The sequence below is a fragment of the Emys orbicularis genome, chromosome 9 (genome assembly GCF_028017835.1).
Source record: "Emys orbicularis isolate rEmyOrb1 chromosome 9, rEmyOrb1.hap1, whole genome shotgun sequence".
In the NCBI taxonomy this organism is placed as follows: Eukaryota; Metazoa; Chordata; order Testudines; family Emydidae; genus Emys; species Emys orbicularis.
In genome coordinates, this window is record NC_088691.1 from 107,558,445 (window position 1) to 107,582,083 (window position 23,639).

The 23,639-nt window shown below is 43.8% G+C and overlaps 1 protein-coding gene across 3 annotated transcripts in view; it reads left to right on the forward strand.

Moving 5' to 3' along the window:
- Positions 1-23,639, forward strand: part of DLG1 (discs large MAGUK scaffold protein 1) — a 390,639-nt gene that overhangs the window by 269,849 nt on the left and 97,151 nt on the right. For all 3 annotated transcript variants that reach the window (XM_065410859.1, XM_065410860.1, XM_065410861.1), the window contains exons 13-14: positions 14,804-14,960; positions 19,670-19,772. In XM_065410859.1, coding sequence (XP_065266931.1) covers positions 14,804-14,960; positions 19,670-19,772 — 260 coding nt within the window. The remainder of the gene's footprint in view (positions 1-14,803; positions 14,961-19,669; positions 19,773-23,639) is intronic.

A 23,639-nucleotide genomic window follows, 5' to 3' on the forward strand; every position in this document is an offset into this window, starting at 1 on the left:
CTACAAAAGGATCTCTCAAAACTGGGTGACTGAGCAACAAAATGGCAGATGAAATTCATTGTTGATAAATGCAAAGTAATGCACATTGGAAACCATAATCCCAACTATACATATAAAATGATGGGGTCTAAATTAGCTGTTACCACTCAAGAAAGAGATCTTGGAGTCATTGTGGATAGTTCTCTGAAAATATCCACTCGATGTGCAGCGGCAGTCATAAAAGCAAACAGAATGTTGGAAATCATTAAGAAAAGGATAGATAATAAGACAGAAAATATCATATTGCCCCTATATAAATCCCTGTTACACCCACATCTTGAATACTGTGTGCAGCTGTGGTCGCCCCATCTCAAAAAAGAGAATTGGAAAAGATTCAGAAAAGGGCAACAAAAATGATTAGGGGGATGGAACAGTTTCCGTATGAGGAGAGATTAATAAGACTGGGACTTTTCATCTTGGAAAAGAGATGACTAAGGAGGAATATGATTGAGGTCTATAAAATCATGACTGGTGTGGAGAAAGTAAATAAGGATGTGTTATTTACTCCTTCTCATAACACAAAAACTAGGGGTCACCCCCAATGAAATTAATAAGCAGCAGGTTTAAAACAAACAAAAGGAAGTATTTTTTCACACAATGCACAGTCAGTCTGTGGAACTCTTTGCCAGAGGATGTTGTGAAGGCCAAGGCTATAATGGTGTCCAAACAAGAATTCATGGAGGATAGGTCCATCAATGGCTATTAGCCAGGATGGGCAGGGATGGTGTCCCTAGTCTCTGTTTGCCAGAAGCTGGGAATGGCCTTGTAGTAGGTTCGCGCCGGGGCTCTACCCTCCGGGCCGGAGGGGCGCCACACCGACTCACTGCAGCACAGACAGTCAAAGCTCAGGCCCCTTTACGCAGGGGCTGAGCGACCCACAGTTCAGGGAGCTCAGGCCCTCAGGCGGGGCTGAGCAAACACTCAGCTAGCTCAGGCCCTTTGGTGCAGGGGCTGAGTAACAATCAACAGTTTAAAGCAGGCCCAGGCCCTGGATCAGGGCGGGGCGTAAACCGTCACAGCTCAGGCCCTTTGGTGCAGGGGCCGAGCAATAATCAACAGTTTAAGCAGGCCCAGGCCCTGGATCAGGGCGGGGCACAAACAGTCACAGCTCAGGCCCTTTGGGGCAGGGCTGAGCGAGCAATCAGTCAAGGAGCTCAGGCCCTCTGGTGCAGGGGCTGAGCAGACAAGCAGTTAAGGAGCCCAGGCCCTGGATCAGGGTGGGGCACAAACAGTCACAGCTCAGGCCCTTGGATGCAGGGGCTGAGCAACAATCAGTTGGGGTAAGCCCAGGCTCCTACACCTGAGCGTTGGGTGAGGGGGAAGCCTGCCACCCGTGAGCGGGGGTGGCAGGGGGGAACGCAGGCCCACCCACTCCACTGCGTTCCAGCCCGGGGCCCTAGCAGCGGTTACTGCCGCTGCTGGTCAGTGGGGTATCCTGACCGAAACACACTGACATCGGCTCACAGGTCTCTGCAGCCTGACCGGGGTCGGCTACCCCCGGGCTACTTCCGTGTTCCCCCTCGGGGCCTACCTCGTTGGCGACGCCGGGTTTGGGCCAGTCCAGCAGCATCGGTTCCTCTGGTGTGGGGCTTGGGGGCAGGTCCGGCAGCTCTCCACCAGGGTAGCTGGCACGGGGCAGGTTTGGCTCCTCCTCTTCGGGGTAGCGGGCCCGGGGCAGGCTTGGCCAGTCCTCCTCGGGGTAGCGGGCCCGGGGCAGGCTTGGCCAGTCCTCCTCGGGGTAGCTGGCGAGAGGTAGGCTCGACCGGCGCAGTGGGGTAGCAGGCGGCTCGCGGCCTGCGGCTGTCTCCCAAGCGGGAGCGTGGCCCGGGACGTCTGCTCTCTCTGCCGGTCTGGGCTGCACTGAGCTCTGCCGGCGGGCTTTTATACTTCCGGGTCGGGGCCGTGACCTCGGAGGGGCGGGCGCCGGATCTGGTGGCTCCGCCCACGTTGGGGTTAGGGGAAGTTCGGCCCTATGCGGGATGGAGGGGCACCACACCGACTCACTACCGGCCTACAGGGGATGGATCACTTGATGATTTCCTGTTCTGTTCATTCCTTCTGAAGCACCTGGCATTGGCCTCTGTTGGAAGACAGGATACTGGGCTAGATGGACCTTTGGTCTGACCCAGTATGGCCACTCTTATGTTCTTAAAAAGAAGGGATCTTGCTTCCTCCTTGTTTTCAAATAGCCTGAATTTGGTGACCTTCCAGGCACACTGCAAAAAACATCTGTGTAGTAGTGTTTGGAGAAGGCTTGGGGTGTGCTTCCTCGATAATGAAGGCGTTGGAAGGAGCTTTTATAGGTGGCTGGCTGAGCTTCTACTGAATTAATCATTTAATGCTGCTGATACTTACATTGTATTAATGTGTGTAAGGGCACTTAGAGCTTTAGATAGGTCTATTTGCAGTTTTAAAAATCGAAATAAATATATACGGTAATTAAAGATCATTCATTGCTGACTGTACAAGTCCTTGAGCTCAGGGATTAGTAATTTGCTCATACAAAAATTACTCTGAAGTGAGACTCAGTATACGTGGTCTTAGGCTAGGTGCAATTTTTACACATTGATTTACAAAATGATTTGTTTATTTCTTTATTGAAATTTTAAAAAAATAAATGAGGGACACTTATTAAAAAAATTAATTTTATCCACTACCAAGTTGCAGAATTCAGAAATATTTTTTGTCTTACTTCTTTACGGCAGATTTCCATTAGAGACCTTGTAACTGGATTTTGACTCCTTTTTGTTAAAGGAAAAAAGTTCCCTTTCTTTTGCAACAGATTATAGACATTTACCCACAGATTTGTTCTATTAGTTTAAACCAGGGTGAGATATAGACATTTCCCTGCCTGCATAGGAATTCCATATATCTACTTCTAACTGATTTAATAATAAAAACACTCATAATTTTTATACTATTTCTGGACAGTTTAACCACCTTTAGTTACTGTAGTTCCAAACTTTTTAAAGAAACAGGCACAATCCACTTGACATCTAGCAGTTTCCGGAAATGAGTTAAAAGTCGCTTCAGATACCTCAGTTATAATTTTTACAGTCACATTTTCCTACTGACTACACATAAAGTGCTAGACTAGTACTATACAGCATAAGTATAGCAAATGTTAAACAGATTAAGTACTGACTGGCAGATCTCAAAAATTAGTTGTCAGTGGGGTATCATCAAATGAAGGGGTTTCTATTGAGGTTTGTTGTAATAATTTGGAAATTAATAGAACAGGTTTTTCAGGGCTTGGTTCATTCAGCGTGACCTGGATACCTTGGTGAGATGGGTCCATTCAAACAAAATGCACTTTGATACAGCCAAATGCAAGGTCATAGATATAGGAACAAAGAATGTAGACCATACTACAGACTGAGGGACTGTATCCTGGAAAATAGTGACTCTGAAAAGGATGTAGGGGTCTTATGAGTTCCCAGTGTGATATGGTGGCAAAACGGATTAATGTGATTTATGGATGTATAAACAGAGGAGTTAGGGCAGGGGCAGGCAAACTTTTTGGCCTGAGGGCTGCATCGGGTTTCAGAAATTGTATGGAGGGCCGGTTAGGGGAGACTGTGTCTCCCCAAACAGCCAGGTGTGGCCCGGCCTCTGCCCCCTATCCCTCCCCCTCTTCTCCCTATCCCCCCTGCTTCTTGCCCCCTGACAGCCCCCCCCCCACGACCCCTGCCCCATCCAACCCCCCCTGTTCCCTGATGGCCCCCCCACGACCCCTGCCCCATCCAACCCCCCCTGTTCCCTGATGGCCCCCTGCCACCCCATCCAACCCCCCCTCCTTCCTGACTGCCCCCCGGGACCCCTACCCCCATTCAATCCCCCTGTTCCCCACCCTCTGACCGCCCCGACCCCTCTCCACACCCCAAACTTCCCTGCCCTCTATCCAACCCCCCCCGCTCCCTGCCCCCTTCCCGTGCTGCCTGGAGCACCAGTGGCTGGCAGCGCTACAGCTGCGCCGCCCGACTGGAGCCAGCCACACCACCATGCAGCACAGAGACCGGATCAGGCTGGGCTTTGCATCTGCGCTGCCCCAGGAGCTCACAGCCCCGCCGCCCAGAGCATTGCGCCCTTGGCGGGGCAAGCTGAGGCTGTGGGGGAGGGGGAACAGCAGGGGAGGGGTTGGGGACGAGCCTCCCGGGCCAGGAGCTCAGGGGCCGGGCAGGAGGGGCCCGCGGGCTGTAGTTTGCCCACCTCTGAGTTAAGGGGAGGTGATTTTACCTCTGGATATTGTGTTGATAAGGATGATCCTGGAATTCCATGTCCACATTTTAGGGGATGTTTAAAAATTGGAGAGTGCTGAGAAGAGCCACAAAAATGATTTGTGGGCTGGAGAAAATGATGCACAGTGAGAAACTTCAGGAGCTCAATCCATTAAATTTATTAAAAACAAGATTGAGAAGTGATTTGATTAGTTTATAAGTATCTTCACAAGGAAAAAATGCTGAATTCTGATAATCATCATAATGGGAAATCCCAAAGGGGTGTGGCCTCCTTGCAAATTGAGCACCACCCAGATCCATCTTTGGCAAGCTGCTTAGTGTGGTCTGGTTGTATATTCAGTTTATGTCTGTTACCGGCAATCTTGTCGTGATTCCCCGCTGTGTAGGAGTGTTCCTTCATACACAAGGTTTGGAATCATTAGACTTGGATTCTAATAATATGTCCATAAACAAACCAGGACTGGTGGAGGTGGTTGCTAAATTCAACTTCAAAAATACTCATTTCTCATCTGATTCACTCACTCTTTACTCTGGTGCGAAAAGGTATAACAAGAACCAATGGTAGGAAGCTGAAGCCAAACAAATTCAAATTAGAAACTAGGCACAGTTTTTTTTAACAGTGAGGGTGATTAACCATTGGAACAAACTACCCAAGGAAGCAGTGGATTTTCCATCACTTGAAGTATTCAAATCAAAGACTTGGATGCCTTTCTAGAAGATATGTTTTAGTCAAACACAAGTTATTGGATTCAAGACAGGGAGAACTGGGTGAAATTCTATGGCCTGTGTTATACAGGTGGTCAGACTAGATGGTCTAATGGTCCCTTCTGGCTTTAAAATATATGCTGTCAAATGCACAAAGTAAACTGAAAAAACAGAGGCAAATATTTTCCTATTAATCTTTCAGTGGTAGTATTCTTAGGTCCTATAAATAATATTACATTAAAAAACTTGGCACAGTAGCATGACTTTTTCATGCAGGTGCCCACACAATTGCATATGTAATATTCATGTAAACAATTTAACTTTGTGCATGCACTGATGTACACTTATGCACACACTTATGCACTTTGCGCACACATTCCAATTTACACTCATACACACACCACCTTTGTCCCTGTGATTGTGTGCACATTTGAAAATTGGTTTCTATATGTCCAGGCCACTATAAGCTACCACTCCTCTTGGGCATGTATGTATATAAATAAGCAGTGAAACTTCAATTTTTCTTTTTCTAAAAGGGCCATTTAAAAGTGAATGCTGAGCTCTCATTGTTATACTTACTGAAAAATTCTCAACTTACAAAGCTGAATAAGAATTTTACTATAACTTCCACCATTTCAGTTGCCTAAAATATATGAAAAACTGCATGAAAATTAATTGTACAGATACACAAAAGATTTGTTCCACCCTTGAAAAATGCTTGGAACACATCAATGTACAGCTCTTAAATTGGGCCTCTATGAGAGTGAGCACAAGCACAGTAATAGGTATTACTAGTTGTGCTCAGTGTATAACCTTTTTATGTCATAAAATTGCCTAAAAATTAGATTTGACTATATTATATGGTTACCACTATATTTTGATGAGTCTGCAGCTTGTAAATAGCATAAATTTTTATATTCTTATAGATCCATCATTACTTCCAAACAAATATATTCAAATATTTGCAAAGGGGAAAAACTGAAGTATACATCTGCAATAGCCATTGTTTAAATTAAAATTGTTTTAAATTGTTCATGTATCTTGTAAAAGATTTAGTAAATGGTGCCATGCTGAAATAGAATACATTGGGTGAAATACTGTTCCAGTTGAAGTCAAAGGTAAAACTCTCCTTGACTTCAGTGGGGCCAGAATTTCACCTTCTGGTTTTTTGATATATGAAATAAATATCCCTTAAGATTTTTTGGGGGGGAAATTATTTCAGTTTTTTTCACGTAAAATTGTTGTTACATCAGATCATACTTTGAAAATGAAAACACATATTTCTTTAAAAAGTAGGAGGGTCATTGGCAACCATCGATCCAAACTGGACCATAGTATACATGTAAGAGGTCTAATCAGGTGCCTAATGAATCTGCTTATGGCTGACAAGCCCAATTCGAGAGCGACACAGCTTGTTAAAAATTTCACAGATCTATATGTTGTCTGAGTTAGAGTCCAAGATTACAGCACGCTGCTTTCTTCTTTCTCGCTTCGCTTCCATCCTCTGGATTAAAGCCGCTTCATGTTGAGCTGCACCCAGTGCCAGATATTCCCTCCAAATTGGACAGGATTCTGCGCGCTCCTCTCAGCTTTCTATATTGACATTGAATTACTTCATATCGTTTTTGCACATTTTGTGGTGGTACAATAAAGGGCAACCCCACTTTCTAGAACTGTCTCGAATTTCACTGTACAAAATATTCTTGAGAATACGGTCTCCTCCCATTCTGATGACATGACTGAGCCATCACAACCTGCTCTTCTTGATAGTGGTTTCTAATTGTGTCAGTCCTGTGCACTCCAGCACCTCTGTTTTTGGTATTTTGTCTTCCAACTTTGTTTTCAGAATCTTACTCAGGCATCTCATGTGGAATCTGTTCAGTCTCCTGATGTGCCTAGCATATGTAGTCCATGTTTCTGAACCATAAAGGAGGGATGACAGCACAAAAGTCTCGTAGACTCACATATCTTCACCTTAGTCAATTCCATGCACATCTCTTTAATTCTTAGCTGCTTTTCCGATTCTATTAGTCGGTTCCTGCTAATCATAGAACCCAAGTAACAAAAGCTGTTGATGACACCAAGAGATTTACCCTCCAGAGTGATGTCAGGCACTGATTCTTCCGCCCCTGGGTACATGATCACAGTCTTCTTGAAACTAATTGTCAACCCAAAGCTCTTGCATGATGCAGAAAATCTGCCCAAGAGATTTTGCATGGAAGATTAGCTATGGGCAACTAAGGCCACATCACCCAGAAACAGGAAATCACTCAGAACCAGCTCTTTCACATTGATTTTCGCTCTAAACCTTGTAATGTTGAACAAGCCTCCATCTAGTCTGGTTTGAAGATAAATGCCATCGTTGCTGTCCTTAAATGCATGAAGAAGCAGGAATGAAAAGTAGAAGTAATGTGTAGGTAAAGGCGTATAGTAGTGTTCAGTGATGTCAGTATGAAACAGTTAGCTGATTAACTTTTGACAAAAAGAACAGGAGTACTTGTGAGAATACTTACAAGGGGAGATAGATTCAATGTCTCGTTGGAGAGACTGCTGAGCTGGAATTGATATGCAAACTAGATACAATCAATTTAGGATTGAATAAGGACTGGGAATGGCTGAGCCATTACAAACATTGAATCTATCTCCCCTTGTAAGTATTCTCACACTTCTTATCAAACTGTCTGTACTGGGCTATCCTGATTATCACTTCAAAAGTTTTTTTTCACTTAATTGGCCTCTCAGAGTTGGTAAGACAACTCCCACCTGTTCATGCTCTCTGTATGTGTGTATATATATCTCCTCGATATATGTTCCATTCTATATGCATCCGAAGAAGTGGGCTGTAGCCCACAAAAGCTTATGCTCTAATAAATTTGTTAGTCTCTAAGGTGCCACAAGTACTCCTGTTCTTTTTGCGGATACAGACTAACACGGCTGCTACTCTGAAACCTAACTTTTGACAGTTATACAATCTTGTTAACTGGTTGGCAGATAAGGGAGGCTTTTCTATATGGCTCTGAATCAGTCCTGTATTGTGAAGTACAGTAACTCCTCACTTAGTCGTCCCGGTTAACATTGTTTTGTTGTTACATTGCTGATCAATTAGAGAACATGCTCGTTTAAAGTTCCGCAATGCTCCCTTATAAGGTTGTTTGGCAGCCGCCTGCTTTGTCCACTCCTTGCAGAAAGAGCAGCCCGTTGGAGCTAGCTGGTGGGGCTTGGAACCAGGGTGGCCTGGCAGCCCCTCTATCAGCTCTCCGCTCCCCTAAGTTCCCTGTGCGGCAGCCGCCCAGCAGGCTATCAGTTGCCGGCAGTTCAGCTGTCCCTCCCCCCACTGCCCTGAGCTGCTCCTGCTCTCTGCCTTGGAGCTGCTCCTGGGAGCCTCCTGCTTGCTGTGCGGGGGAGAGGGAAGAAAGAGGGGCTAATATCAGGGAGTCCCCCTCCCCCCTGCTCCTGCCCCCTGCTTACCTCATCTCCATAGAGCGGGGCGGGGACGACCTGAAGGGCTCAGGACAAGGGGAGCTTGCTAGCAGCAGCTGCTTTCTCAACTTGCTGATCTGTTTAAAAAGGCAATGTACTTAGAGTGGGGTCAGCGTACTTAAAGGGGCAATGCGCATCTCTCTCTCTCTCTCACACACACACACAGGGTGTGTGTGCCTGTCTGTGTCTGCCATGCTGTCTCCCCTACCTCTATTTGTGCTGCCTTGTAGTAGAGTGTGAGGCTACATTAACAATAACGTGTTAACCCTTGAGGGCTCAGCCGAGAGCTTGTTCATCATTTAGCAGTAAGGCATTCCCTGGGAAATATCCCACCCTCTTCCACCCTCTGACTTCACCACCTCAAACCCAAGCTTCACAGTCATCATTGCTGTGTACAGTATTAAATTGTTTGTTTAAAACTTATACTGTGTATGTATATGTATATGTGTATATATATATATATCTTTTGTTGTCTGGTGAAAAAAATTTCCCTGGAACCTAACCCCCCCAATTTACATCAATACTTATGGGGAAATTGGATTCGCTTAACTTCGTTTTGCTTAAAGTCGCATTTTTTAGGAACATAACTACAACGTTAAGTGAGGAGTTACTGTATGTTGCTGTAGGGAGTAGTTTGTAGCTTGTGATATTGTATTCTACATACATGTATGCTATGGATAATAAACATTTATATGGCCTGTAGCCATTCCTTCCATTTCTCTCTACAGTACCTACACTTAGGTTCAGAACTTCTCATACACAGAGCAAAATTGACAATAGTAAATCTTTGTGGATTTCTGATTTATTAAACAGTCCCGAATTATAGGTTGCAGACTTAACACTACCACCCCTCTTTTGATACCATACCTAACCTGCAGATCGTGTTTGCTATTTTTCCATGTTTCTCTATACATTTGTCCTCCTATTGAACCAGCACTTAGAGTCCAAAGTAACAGTTGCCTTTATAAATCCCTAAAATAGAATCACACTGAAAACCTACTTTCTTCTCTTCACCACTAAAAGCTAGGAAAAAATAAAGTTCTCTTTCTTACTCGGGTTTGCTTAATGAGAAGACATACTTTTTTAAGAATCTTACTCCAGCATTTTGCCTAGGCCAAAAATCAAGGATCCATAAAGTCATATGGAGTTCCTACAGAGAAGGATTTAGATAAGTGAAACACAAGTAGGAGTTGCATACAGAGCCACATTCAACTTTGTGGTACCTATTCAATATGCCTTTGTAATCCCAACAAGAGAGTTCTCTACAAAGGCAGAAATCTGATTGTAGGTGAGTGGTGGAGTGGAGTCTGGTGGCTCAACAATGAGTCAGTAAAGGAGTCTAGGCATGGAGAAAGTATGTATTTTACAGATCCAGAATCCTGGAAAGATATTGAAAAACAGGAGACAAGAACCTCTACATAAAAAAATTCAGCTTGTTTTTGGCTCATCATTTCAATGGAAGTCTTCAAAGACACAGAAATGTTCAGAGACTAGTTATTTAGTGCACTCTAGTGATCATTTGAATGTAGTGCAGAATTTTTCTACTTAAATATTAGAAAATTCATACTATCATAGAACTTCAGGGCTGGAAGGGACTTCCAGAGGTCACCTAATCCGGCCCTATGCGCTGAGCTGGACCAAGTATACGTAGACCATCCCTGACAGGTGTTTCTCACCTATTCTTAAATTCCTTGTCTTCTACTGAAATTCTTCCTTGCCTTGCTACTGTATCCACTGGCAGCAGTAAGACTAAGACCATGACTACATTAGGAAGTTTTGCTGGTAGTATTTGTGCTGGCATTCAGCTGCTGATGTTGCAGTTTTGCTACAGTGTGTGCACACTTGGCTGCCTTTGCCAGTGCAGTGCATTCTCACAGCAAAAGATGCGCTGCATTATATAGGCATCTCAGTGTACCCTGCACCACTGTCCAGCACGTTGCCTTCTGGGACATTTTTTGCAGTGTGTTGGGGGATACTAGCACTTCTCTCAGGAAATTGTGGGAGAATTGGGGTCAAATTCCCACTGTTCCCTCACATCCATCCCATCATATTTTTGTGCTATTTTTTAAAATTCCCACAGTCCTTCATGCTGCTTCATGGATACTGAACAGCTCAGCTGAATCTTCAGTAAAAAGAAAGAAATGGATATTGGTTAACATTTAGCAAAACAGGAGAGGTATATAATTAGTACTTACTACTTATAACATAGTGTCTTCTATTTCAGGACCTCTAAGTATCTTACAAATAACAAATTTAGCTCCACAATAATCTATAGTTAGGCATTATCCACATTTTGCAGATGAAAAAAAACTGCCTTAGGTCATGTAGGGAGATTGTGGCAGAGCCAGGAAGAAGCTTCCAGTACTGTAAATAGATAACAAACAAAGGACTAGGCACGAGAGATTGTGGGCAGAGTCATCCATGATGAAAGGCTAAGCAGAAAATGGATTTATGGAGAGGGAGGACATTTGTTGCATTGGAAAAGGGGGAACGCTATTCCAAGGACAGAAATAGAGTTTTAAAAAAAAGGAACAGAGAGGAGATGGGGATGTAAAATAAAGAATGGGGAAGAGTGCTGTTCTGTTGTGTTAATTTTGTTGGAATAAATGGGCACAGAGTCAAAAGTGTTAACATGATCTGTCACTGTATAGCACTAAACAATTAAACTCAGGAGAGTTGGCAGTTTTTCAAAGGGACACTATTAAGGGCCCAAAAGCAAGCTATTCCGCTGGTTAGGAAAGATAGAAAATGTGGCAAAAGACCACCTTGGCTTAACCACGAGATCTTGCATGATCTAAAAAATAAAAAGGAGTCATATAAAAAATGGAAACTAGGACAGATTACAAAGGATGAATATAGGCAAACAACACAGGAATGCAGGGGCAAGATTAGAAAGGCAAAGGCACAAAATGAGCTCAAACTAGCTACAGGAATAAAGGGAAACAAGAAGACTTTTTATCAATACATTAGAAGCAAGAGGAAGACCAAAGACAGGGTAGGCCCACTGCTTAGTGAAGAGGGAGAAACAGTAACAGGAAACTTGGAAATGGCAGAGATGCTTAATGACTTCTTTGTTTCGGTCTTCACCGAGAAGTCTGAAGGAATGCCTAACATAGTGAATGGTAATGGGAAGGGGGTAGGTTTAGCAGATAAAATAAAAAAAGAACAAGTTAAAAATCACTTAGAAAAGTTAGATGCCTGATGAAATGCATCCTAGAATACTCAAGGAGCTAATAGAGGAGGTATCTGAGCCTCTAGCTATTATCTTTGGAAAATCATGGGAGACGGGAGAGATTCCAGAAGACTGGAAAAGGGCAAATATAGTGCCCATCTATAAAAAGGGAAATAAAAACAACCCAGGAAACTACAGACCAGTTAGTTTAACTTCTGTGCCAGGGAAGATAATGGAGCAAGTAATTAAGGAAATCATCTGCAAACACTTGGAAGGTGGTAAGGTGATAGGGAACAGCCAGCATGGATTTGTAAAGAACAAATCATGTCAAACCAATCTGATAGCTTTCTTTGATAGGATAACGAGTCTTGTGGATAAGGGAGAAGCTGTGGATGTGGTATACCTAGACTTTAGTAAGGCGTTTGATACGGTCTCGCATGATATTCTTATCGACAAACTAGGCAAATACAATTTAGATGGGGCTACTATAAGGTGGGTGCATAACTGGCTGGATAACCGTACTCAGAGTGTTGTTATTAATGGTTCCCAATCCTGCTGGAAAGGCATAACGAGTGGGGTTCCGCAGGGGTCTGTTTTGGGACCGGCTCTGTTCAATATCTTCATTAACGACTTAGATATTGGCATAGAAAGTACGCTTATTAAGTTTGCGGATGATACCAAACTGGGAGGGATTGCAACTGCTTTGGAGGACAGGGTCATAATTCAAAATGATCTGGACAAATTGGAGAAATGGTCTGAGTTAAACAGGATGAAGTTTAACAAAGACAAATGCAAAGTGCTCCACTTAGGAAGAAAAAATCAGTTTCACACATACAGAATGGGAAGAGACTGTCTAGGAAGGAGTACGGCAGAAAGGGATCTAGGGGTTATAGTGGACCACAAGCTAAATATGAGTCAACAGTGTGATGCTGTTGCAAAAAAAGCAAACATGATTCTGGGATGTATTAACAGGTGTGTTGTGAGCAAGACACGAGAAGTCATTCTTCCGCTCTACTCTGGTTAGGCCTCAGCTGGAGTATTGTGTCCAGTTCTGGGCACCGCATTTCAAGAAAGATGTGGAGAAATTGGAAAGGGTCCAGAGAAGAGCAACAAGAATGATTAAAGGTCTTGAGAACATGACCTATGAAGGAAGGCTGAAAGAATTGGGTTTGTTTAGTTTGGAAAAGAGAAGACTGAGAGGGGACATGATAGCAGTTTTCAGGTATCTAAAAGGGTGTCATAAGGAGGAGGGAGAAAACTTGTTCACCTTAGCCTCTGAGGATAGAACAAGAAGCAATGGGCTTAAACTGCAGCAAGGGAGGTCTAGGTTGGACATTAGGAAAAAGTTCCTAACTGTCAGGGTGGTTAAACACTGGAATAAATTGCCTAGGGAGGTTGTGGAATCTCCATCTCTGGAGATATTTAAGAGTAGGTTAGATAAATGTCTATCAGGGATGGTCTAGACAGTATTTGGTCCTGCCATGCGGGCAGGGGACTGGACTCGATGACCTCTCGAGGTCCCTTCCAGTCCTAGAATCTATGAATCTATGAAAGGCTTTGTTTCAAGTACAGAGACTTTGGCCTGCTTAATCCTATGAAAATCACACCATTACATTTTTTTAACCTTTTATTAAAGATACAGAAAAAGAAGGAAAAACAGTTAAGGCATCTGAAATATAAAGTATTAACTAAGACTTTCATATAATAACACTCCTTTTTCCCTTTCCCTTTAGCTGTAGAGAGTTTTTATAGCGCGCGCACACACACACACACACACACACACACACACACACACACACGTCTTTTAGATGGCATTAAAATGGTAATAACTGAAAAAGCGAGGTTGGTTGGAGCTGCTGCTGTTAGAGTCCAGTCTTGCTTTCTTGAAGACAGCAAAAATAGAAAATCCAGCTTCTGTCTTTGGTGCTGACATTTACTTGCACCCTCGCAATTGGAGAAACACAGGCACAGCACATGCTCTTATCAGTCACTCCAAGATATGGCAAATTTGTACCAGAATCAGGCTGTTTAGGGCATTGCTTTTAGCTATTTCACAGGTCAGGGTTCACAGCAGTGTTACAAAATGTGTAATTTTGGCCAGGTAAGCCAGACTCTTACTACACAAAAGAGAAGAGAGCAATAGGAAAGAGAAAAAAATAACATGGGGATGGAAAATGATGTATGACAGAGGAGGTGACAGCAGAAACCTAAAACTCACATTCCAGGTGATGGTTCTGGCTCAATCCCAACCAGTGGAGGTGTTGATGTCATTAGGGACCCTTTTTCTGGCTTGTTCTAGTCAGGACATCTCTGAGGATCAGGAAGGTGAAGATGTGACAGTGACAGGTGTGTCCTGGGGTCCCAAGAGATGGTAAAGCTTGCTCCTTCCAGTTCACCTTCCAGCCAACTGCTTAACTTGTTTGATCCTTCCCCTGAAGTCTCTTTTTTTAAGGACCCTAAAAGGGAATTGGTGGAATAGCCCATCTCCTCATAGTCCACCAGTATGCCTAATGTCTGACACCAATTTTGGTACATTGATCTCAGGTCCCACACTCCTCTTATTTACCAGACATGATGTTAACACAGTCCCTGAGTTATACCAATAGCCTAGCCCAGTCTTTTATGCCTTTCCCATTAACATTTGTTATAGATGATTGGAACATTTAATAATTATTTTATCCAGTTTCCCACAGTTAAGCTTATAATTGGGATAGGACTGTTAGTCTGCAATTATTACATCAGTGCCCTCTGCTTATCAAGATGACGAGTATGCTTCCCTCTTTGTTTGTTGTATCTACATGCTGGCTTTTGTCTTATACTTAGATTGTAAGCTCCTTGAGGCAGGGAGTTGTGTTTGTATAGTGTCTAGCACAATGAGGCCCTGATCCATGACTCAGTGTAGTGCCAAGTACAAATGTAGCATTATGTGAAATTTAGAATGCATATTGTATATTAATAGAATGTCAACAGTTTTATAGATTGCACTGTAAAAACTAATATAAGTATACACATGTAACAGAAGATAGGTATTTTTACCTAAGCATTCAAGAAAAAAAATGTGCATGGCTCCTTAAAATGAGAAGTGTGCTATCTGACAACCTTACACTGACTCTCTTACACTGATTCATGAATAATGACCAGGATCTCATTGTTGCCTTTTGTCTTTTAGAGAACCTAGAAAAGTTGTCCTACATCGGGGATCAACGGGGCTCGGTTTCAACATTGTGGGAGGGGAAGATGGAGAAGGAATTTTCATCTCTTTCATTCTCGCAGGAGGGCCTGCTGATCTGAGTGGCGAGCTCAGGAAAGGAGACCGTATAATTTCGGTAGGATTCATTAATTTAAAAAAATATATTTCCTCCTCTTAGTCTGTTTTACTTTGATGGCTTATATGACTCATTACAAGGGAACCTAGTGAATTAGTTGGGCTAATTCTGAGAATGTGGGACAAGGAGTAAGCATTCTGCTTCATGTTATCTGATTTAGAGACCTGATTTAAAAGCCAAACATTCTGGGGGGAGGTGGTGTAATGCACCCCACAATTGACAAACCCTGATACCACCTGTTTGTTTGTTTTTTAATTTACTGTGTTTAAAAATAGGGGGGAATCAATTTTTTGGATTCATAAAAATAAAATGGGTAAATGTAAAGGCCATACAAGTCTGCTCTGCCTGTGGGTGTGCAGAGAGGAAGGATGGTGCAGTGGTTAGGGCACTAGACTGGGACTTTGGAGGCATGGGTATTGTTTCCTGCTCTGCCACAGACTTCCTGTGTGATCTTTAGCAGTTACTTAGGATATGTCTACATGGGGATAGAAAACCTGTAGCAGGCCCAGTCAGCTCACTTGTGCTTGCGGGGCTCAAGCTCCAGGGCAGAAAAATTGCTGTGTACACATTCGGTAGCCTGAGCTCTGGAACCCTGCGATGGGGGAGGGCCTCCAAGCCCCAGGGCCAGTCACGGTCGTGCCATGGGGGTTTTATACCTGTGTAGACGTACATGGGTCAGCAAGCATTCATAATCTGGATCCTAGAACCCTGCTAGGTGGGATGGGCCAGAGTCCAAATCCTACTATGACTCAGGTCCAAGCCCCGTCATTTTGCAGTGTGGATGCAGGTGAAGCAGAAGGCCTGCATAGTGCAGTATGGACACATTAGCACAGCTGTGAGGATCCAAGAATCGTAAACCCAGGTTTATGATACAATGTAGATGCTCAAACACGGGCTTAGAAACACCAAGTCCACAAGCCTGGGTCCTACAAACCCAGGCTTAGTGTAAGAGACATACCTTTAGTGCCTTAGTTCCCTATCTGTAACATGGGAATAATGGCTTTCCCCTACCTTATGGGGATGTTATGAGGATACATTAAAGATTGTAAGGCTCCAGTATTGGGAGTAATACAAGTATGAAAGAAGAGAAAGACAGAGACTTATGACAAACTGCAGGACAGATCTTTACAACCCAGCAATGCTGTCTTGCTGAAGAACAAGCTGTTTCTGGAGGTGGAGAGGCCTAGCAGTAGTGCTCCAAACATGGCCATGTAATGAACATTATATCTAGCAGAAGCCCCAGAAAGCATGACAAAAGTAGTCTGGAACCAGTCTTTGAAGAGATCATAGGCAGCATCTCCCCAAAATGGATCCTGCAGCTGTTGGTAAAACACCCTGCCCCTCATCCCTCAAATGTCATTCATCATGTTCCCTCTGCCAGAAGAAAGCTGGATACAGCTACCTCCAAGACAGTCAAAACACTCCATATACCCAACAAAGTGGCTCACTAGAAAGCAGTACACTTCCTCCACTCTTCTCTCAGGATCCCCCTGCATTGTGTAGCAGTACTGTATGACAATACCAAGTAATTTAGCAAACCTTTTTTTTTTAGGGCTGTCAAGTGACTAAAAAAATTAATCGTGTGATTAATTGCACTGTTAAACAATAATAGAATACCATTTATTTAAATATTTTTGGCTGTTTTCTACATTTTCCAACATATTGATTTCAATTAGAACACAGAATACAAAGTGTACAGTGATCATTTTATATTTATTTTTGATTACAACCTAATACAAGTACTGTAGTGCAATCTCTTAATAATGAAAGTTGAACTTACAAATGTAGAATTATGTACAAAAAATAACTGCATTCAAAAATAAAACAATGTATAACTTTAGAACCTACAAGTCCACTCAGTCCTACTTCAGCCAATCACTCAGACAAACAAGTTTGGTTACAATTTGCAGGAGATAATGCTGCCCACGTCTTGTTTACAGTGTCACCTGAAAGTGAGAACAGGCTTTCACATGGCACCGTTGTAGCTGGCATTGCAAGATATTTACGTGCCAGATGCACTAAAGATTCCTATGTCCCTTCATGCTTCAACCACCATTCCAGATGACGGGTTCTGTTCGATAACGATCTAAAGCAGTGCGGACCGATGCATGTTCATTTTCATCATCTGCATCAGATGCCACCAGCAGAAGGTTGATTTTCTTTTTTGGTGGTTCGGGTTCTGTAGTTTCCACATCAGTGTGTTGCTCTTTTAAGACATCTGAAAACATTCTCCACACCTTGTCCCTCTCAGATTTTGGATGGCACTTCAGATTCTTAAAGCTTGGGTTGAGTCCTTAGAAATCTCAGATTGGTACCTTCTTTGCGTTTTGTCAAATCTGCTGTGAAAGTGTTCTCAAAACGAACGTGTGTTGGGTCATCATCCAAGACTGCTATAACAGGAAATATATGGCAGAATCCATGTAAAACAGAGTTGGGGACATACAATTCTCCCCCAGGAGTTTGTCTCAAATTTAACTAATGCACTATTTTTTTTAACAAACATGAAAATGTAGAAAAACATCCAAAATATTAATAAATTTCAATAGGTATTCTGTTATTTAACAGTGCAATTAAAACTGCGATGCTGGCTACAACAGTGCCACAAGAACACCTATTCTCACTTTCAGGTGACATTGTAAACAAGACATGGGCAGCATTATGTCCTGCAAATGTAATCAAACTTGTTTGTCTGAACAAGAAGTACAACTGAGTGGACTTGCAGGCTCTAAAATTTTACATTGTTTTATTTTTGAATGCATAATAATTCTACATTTTTTTGTACATAAGTCTACATTTGTAAGTTCAACTTTCATGATAAAGAGATTACATTACGGTACTTGTATTAGGTGAATTGAAAAATACTAATGTTAACTCAACATTAACAAGTCACCGGGACCAGATGGCATTCACCCAAGAGTTCTGAAAGAACTCAAATGTGAAGTTGCGGAACTATTAACTAAGGTTTGTAACCTGTCCTTTAAATCGGCTTCGGTACCCAATGACTGGAAGTTAGCTAATGTAACGCCAATATTTAAAAAGGGCTCTAGGGGTGATCCCGGCAATTACAGACCGGTAAGTCTAACGTCAGTACCGGGCAAATTAGTTGAAACAATAGTAAAGAACAAAATTGTCAGACACATAGAAAAACATAAACTCTTGAGCAATAGTCAACATGGTTTCTGTAAAGGGAAATCGTGTCTTACTAATCTATTAGAGTTCTTTGAAGGGGTCAACAAACATGTGGACAAGGGGGATCCGGTGGACATAGTGTACTTAGATTTCCAGAAAGCCTTTGACAAGGTCCCTCACCAAAGGCTCTTACGTAAATTAAGCTGTCATGGGATAAAAGGGAAGGTCCTTTCATGGATTGAGAACTGGTTAAAGGACAGGGAACAAAGGGTAGGAATTAATGGTAAATTCTCAGAATGGAGAGGGGTAACTAGTGGTGTTCCCCAAGGGTCAGTCCTAGGACCAATCCTATTCAATTTATTCATAAATGATCTGGAGAAAGGGGTAAACAGTGAGGTGGCAAAGTTTGCAGATGATACTAAACTACTCAAGATAGTTAAGACCAAAGCAGATTGTGAAGAACTTCAAAAAGATCTCACAAAACTAAGTGATTGGGCAGCAAAATGGCAAATGAAATTTAATGTGGATAAATGTAAAGTAATGCACATTGGAAAAAATAACCCCAACTATACATACAACATGATGGGGGCTAATTTAGCTACAACGAGTCAGGAAAAAGATCTTGGCGTCATCGTGGATAGTTCTCTAAAGATGTCCACGCAGTGTGCAGAGGCGGTCAAAAAAGCAAACAGGATGTTAGGAATCATTAAAAAGGGGATAGAGAATAAGACTGAGAATATATTATTGCCCTTATATAAATCCATGGTACGCCCACATCTCGAATACTGTGTACAGATGTGGTCTCCTCACCTCAAAAAAGATATTCTAGCACTAGAAAAGGTTCAGAAAAGAGCAACTAAAATGATTAAGGGTTTAGAGAGGGTCCCATATGAGGAAAGATTAAAGAGGCTAGGACTCTTCAGTTTGGAAAAGAGAAGACTAAGGGGGGACATGATAGAGGTATATAAAATCATGAGTGATGTTGAGAAAGTGGACAAGGAAAAGTTATTTACTTATTCCCATAATACAAGAACTAGGGGTCACCAAATGAAATTAATAGGCAGCAGGTTTAAAACAAATAAAAGGAAGTTCTTCTTCACGCAGCGCACAGTCAACTTGTGGAACTCCTTACCTGAGGAGGTTGTGAAGGCTAGGACTATAACAATATTTAAAAGGGGACTGGATAAATTCATGGTGGCTAAGTCCATAAATGGCTATTAGCCAGGATGGGTAAGAATGGTGTCCCTAGCCTCTGTTCGTCAGAGGATGGAGATGGATGGCAGGAGAGAGATCACTTGATCATTGCCTGTTAGGTTCACTCCCTCTGGGGCACCTGGCATTGGCCACTGTCGGTAGACAGATACTGGGCTAGATGGACCTTTGGTCTGACCCAGTACGGCCTTTCTTATGTTCTTATGTTCTTACTATTTCTTTTGTTTTTTTACAGTGCAAATATTTGACAGCCCTAGTCACTTCATATGAATTTTCACCCACTTGTATATTAAAACTATGTTCTGTGATAAATTTCAATTAACGTTATTGTTTACTCTGATAAAGAGATGTTTACATTTTATTTGTAGGTAAATGGTGTAGACCTTAAAGCTGCAACCCATGAACAAGCAGCAGCAGCCTTGAAGAATGCAGGCCAAGCAGTAACCATTGTTGCACAATACCGTCCAGAAGGCAAGAGAATAATTCCTATTCATATTACACCTGTATAACATAAAGGTTTTAAAAATTAATTTTCTATGGATGTCAAAGTTTTTATAAGAAAACTTAGACATGCTTTGAGGGAAGAAGAGAAATTAATGTAATTGTCATTGACATATTACTCCTGAGGGAATTCTGTGCCAAAAAAATTAAGAATTCAGTGCACAATATTTTAAAATTCTGCATATTTTATTTATCAAAATAACACAATATAATCATGCCAGTTTAAATTATTTTGGTAATTTATTTCAAAATACCAGTCAACAAGTATGACTGTAACAATACAGACAACAACAAAAATTCAAAAAATATTTTTTGATAAATAGATTCCTTACTCTTCATATTAATACAGAACTTTGAGTAATAATTCATTTAAATTACAATACAGAAACGTATTTCCCGCACCCCTCAGAAGCAGTGCAAAGGCTTGAGGGAGTGGGGTGATGGAAGAGCTGAGGGAGAGGGAAGAAATTGCTGGGAAGGAGCCTGGGAGTGAACCTGGAGGGTTGTTGGGTGTGGAGAAGTATGGAACAGGTTTTTGGAGGGGTGTGCGAGAGATTGTTAGGCAGTTGGAGATCCTCCTCCATGCAGACCTGGCTGACCCCTAGCCTCTCCCAATCAGTCAGGCACATCCATCCCCATCCCCATGAGTCCCTGCATCCCCATTCAGCCACCCTGTCGTCATGTGTCCCTGCACCCCCACTCAGCCACCCCCCTGTACCTATGTGTCCCTGCTAGGGTTGCCAACTTTCTAATCCCTGAAAACCGAACACCCCTGCCCCACCCCTTACCCAGAGGCCATGCCCCCTTCCTCTGACGTCCTGCCCCCTAACCCCCATTGCTCGCTCCCCACCCCTGCCTCCGTCGCTCACTCCCCCATCCTCCGGGACTCACCCACCAACTGCAGAGCCAGGCTGGAAGGGGCTGATGTGGAGCCTGCCCAAACGGGGCACAGCGGGGCCCGGCAGGGGTCAGTCTCCAGAGCGAGGGGCTAGGGTGGGGAAATCGGGGCACAGTGGAGTGGGGGGCATGAGAAGAGATTAAAGAGGCTAGGACTCTTCAGCTTGGAAAAGAGGAGACTAAGGGGGGATATGATAGAGGTATATAAAATCATGAGTGATGTGGAGAAAGTGGATAAGGAAAAGTTATTTACTTATTCCCGTAATACAAGAACTAGGGGTCACCAAATGAAATTAATAGGCAGCAGGTTTAAAACAAATGCAAGGAAGTTCTTCTTCACGCAGCGCACAGTCAACTTGTGGAACCCCTTACCTGAGGAGGTTGTGAAGGCTAGGACTATAACAGGGTTTAAAAGAGAACTGGATAAATTCATGGTGGTTAAGTCCATTAATGGCTATTAGCCAGGATGGGTAAGGAATGGTGTCCCAGCCTCTGTTTGTCAGAGGATGGAGATGGATGAAAGGAGAGAGATCACGTGATCATTGCCTGTTAGGTCCACTCCCTCTGGGTCACCTGGCATTGGCCACTGTCGGTAGACAGGATACTGGGATAGATGGACCTTTGGTCTGACCCGGTACGGCATTTCTTATGGTCCCTGGAGCAAGAGGCTGGGCGGGGAAATGGGGGCACAATTGGGCGAGAGGGTCTCCGGAGCGAGGGACTGGGATGTGGACACACACACACACACACACACACACACACACACACACACACACACACACACACACACACACACACACACACACACACACACACACACACACACACACACACACACACACACACACACACCCCTCCACTTCTTACTACATGAATAAGCATGAATGTGCATTACATGTACTTATGGCTCCAGCTGGTTTTTAGTAACAGATGCTGAATAGCCAGGACAGAGCAAGAGGATTCCAGACATCCATAACTGATCATTGAAACATAATAAACAAATTCAGTATGTCATGAGAGTTTGGAGGAAGCTTGAGACCTACTCAGAGATTTCCCTTTCGGTGTACATTACAAATTGTATGGTGAAGGAATGTTGATGCTTGTGGTAAAACCCCACCATATTAGCCCTGTGAAGAATTCCTAATGAGTCCTCACGCTGGTTTTGGGGAAAAGATGCCCTTCCTAGAGTTGTCTTGATTAGAAAAGCTTCAATAGGCTGAAAGCTAACAGATGAACCTTTGGAACAAACTGACAAGGGAAATGTTGGATTCTCCATTTCTGGCAGTCTTCAAGTCTGGATTGGAGTTCTTTCTGGAAGATAGGCAAATGCAAGTTATTGGGCTTAATGCAGGGATAATTCAGTGAAATTCTATGGTCTGTGTTATACACAAGGCCAAACTAGATGATCTAATGGTCCCTTCTTGGCCTTAAAAATCTGGGAATCTATTAAATGTCCCTTGGTATAAACTCTGCAGTAATGGTCCCAGTTCTAAGTTTGCTTTAAAAGCTGGAGAACAGACAAATCAACCCCTTTTCAAATCCTCACAGATTTTCCATCTTGACATAACTTTAGTTCTAACAAGCATGCCTTAATTTGTCTCTGTAGAGCCAGTGTGCATTTTCCCTGATATTCAAAATTAATTTTTAACAAACATTACAATTGTTCAGTGCGGTATTGAGAGTGGCTGAAAGTCATCAAGGAAAGTAATAGAGCCCAAGATGCTTTCCTAGTTGCAAAACCACCTTTATTACACTACAGTGCCACTTCTACTATAAAGGTTGAGTGTCGCTTTCTGTTTAAAAGGAGACTGTTCTAAGTGCTCTAAAACAGTGGTTCTCAACAGGGGGTCTGCAAACCCTTTCGGGGGGGGACATGGTGCCCCACAGCTAAAACCCAGAGCCCGGGCCCTAGCACCTCCGTGGGGCTAAAGCCGAGAGCAGCAGGGCTGAATTCTGGAGCCCTGAGCTCTGGTGCTCCCCATGGGGCAGAAGCCCTGAGCCCATGGGTAGAGTTGGGGGGCCACAGAGATGTTGCGCGCCCCCCCCCCAAAAACTACAGTGCAAGAGCCAGGCAGTCCTGGGACAGCTCCACACATCCCCCCAGCTCTTTCTCTCCCCACCCCCTTGGCCAGGTCGGAGGCAGAAATCCAGAGCCGGGTAGTGCAGGGCAGCTGCTGCTCTGGCTGGTGCCATGGAGCAGGCAGCTGCGGCGTTCCCTCGTCTCCAGCTGGTGCAGGGGGCTGAAGCAGCCCCTTTTGCTCACACAGCCAGTAAGAGCTGCCTGGGTGGGGGGACCTGGCTCTGTGGCTGGCAGGGCCCTCGGATAACAGGGACCGCAGGGGAGCCCTCCCAGCACACAGCCCCTAGCTACACCCTTCCCTGCCCCTAGCTACCCCTCTCCCTGCACCGTGAGCTACCCCCGTGCCTGCACACAGTCCCTAACTATCCTTCTCCATGCAACCTGAGCTACCCCCGTGCCTGCACATAGCCCCTAGCTAACCCTCTCCCTGCACCCTGAGCTGTTTTCAAACTTTTTTAGCTGAGCCCCCATCTTTGAGTTATAATTTTTGGTTGTGCCCCCAACCCAGACAGGCGGGTGGCCTGCTAAGGTGAGTCGGGGTGGAAGTGGTGCTCCCTCCCCGGACCCCGCTGTGCGGAGCTGGCTTGAGCCCTGCTGGCCCCTGCCCACCCAAAATAGAAGTCAAACTACACCCATGCCTGAGCCCCACCCCACCCCACCCCCTGGCCCAGAGCCGTGAGTTCCCCCTCCCCCCTTTCCCCACTGAGGCCTGGACCTCCAGCATGTCACTCAAATTGAAGTGTGAGGGTGGGTCACTTGCCAGGATGATCTGGGTATAACTCATGTAATCATTTCTCTGCCAGTGCAGGTGCCTCAAGTACTGATACACCTCAGTCCCTCCTAGTCTCTGCCTTTGGTAC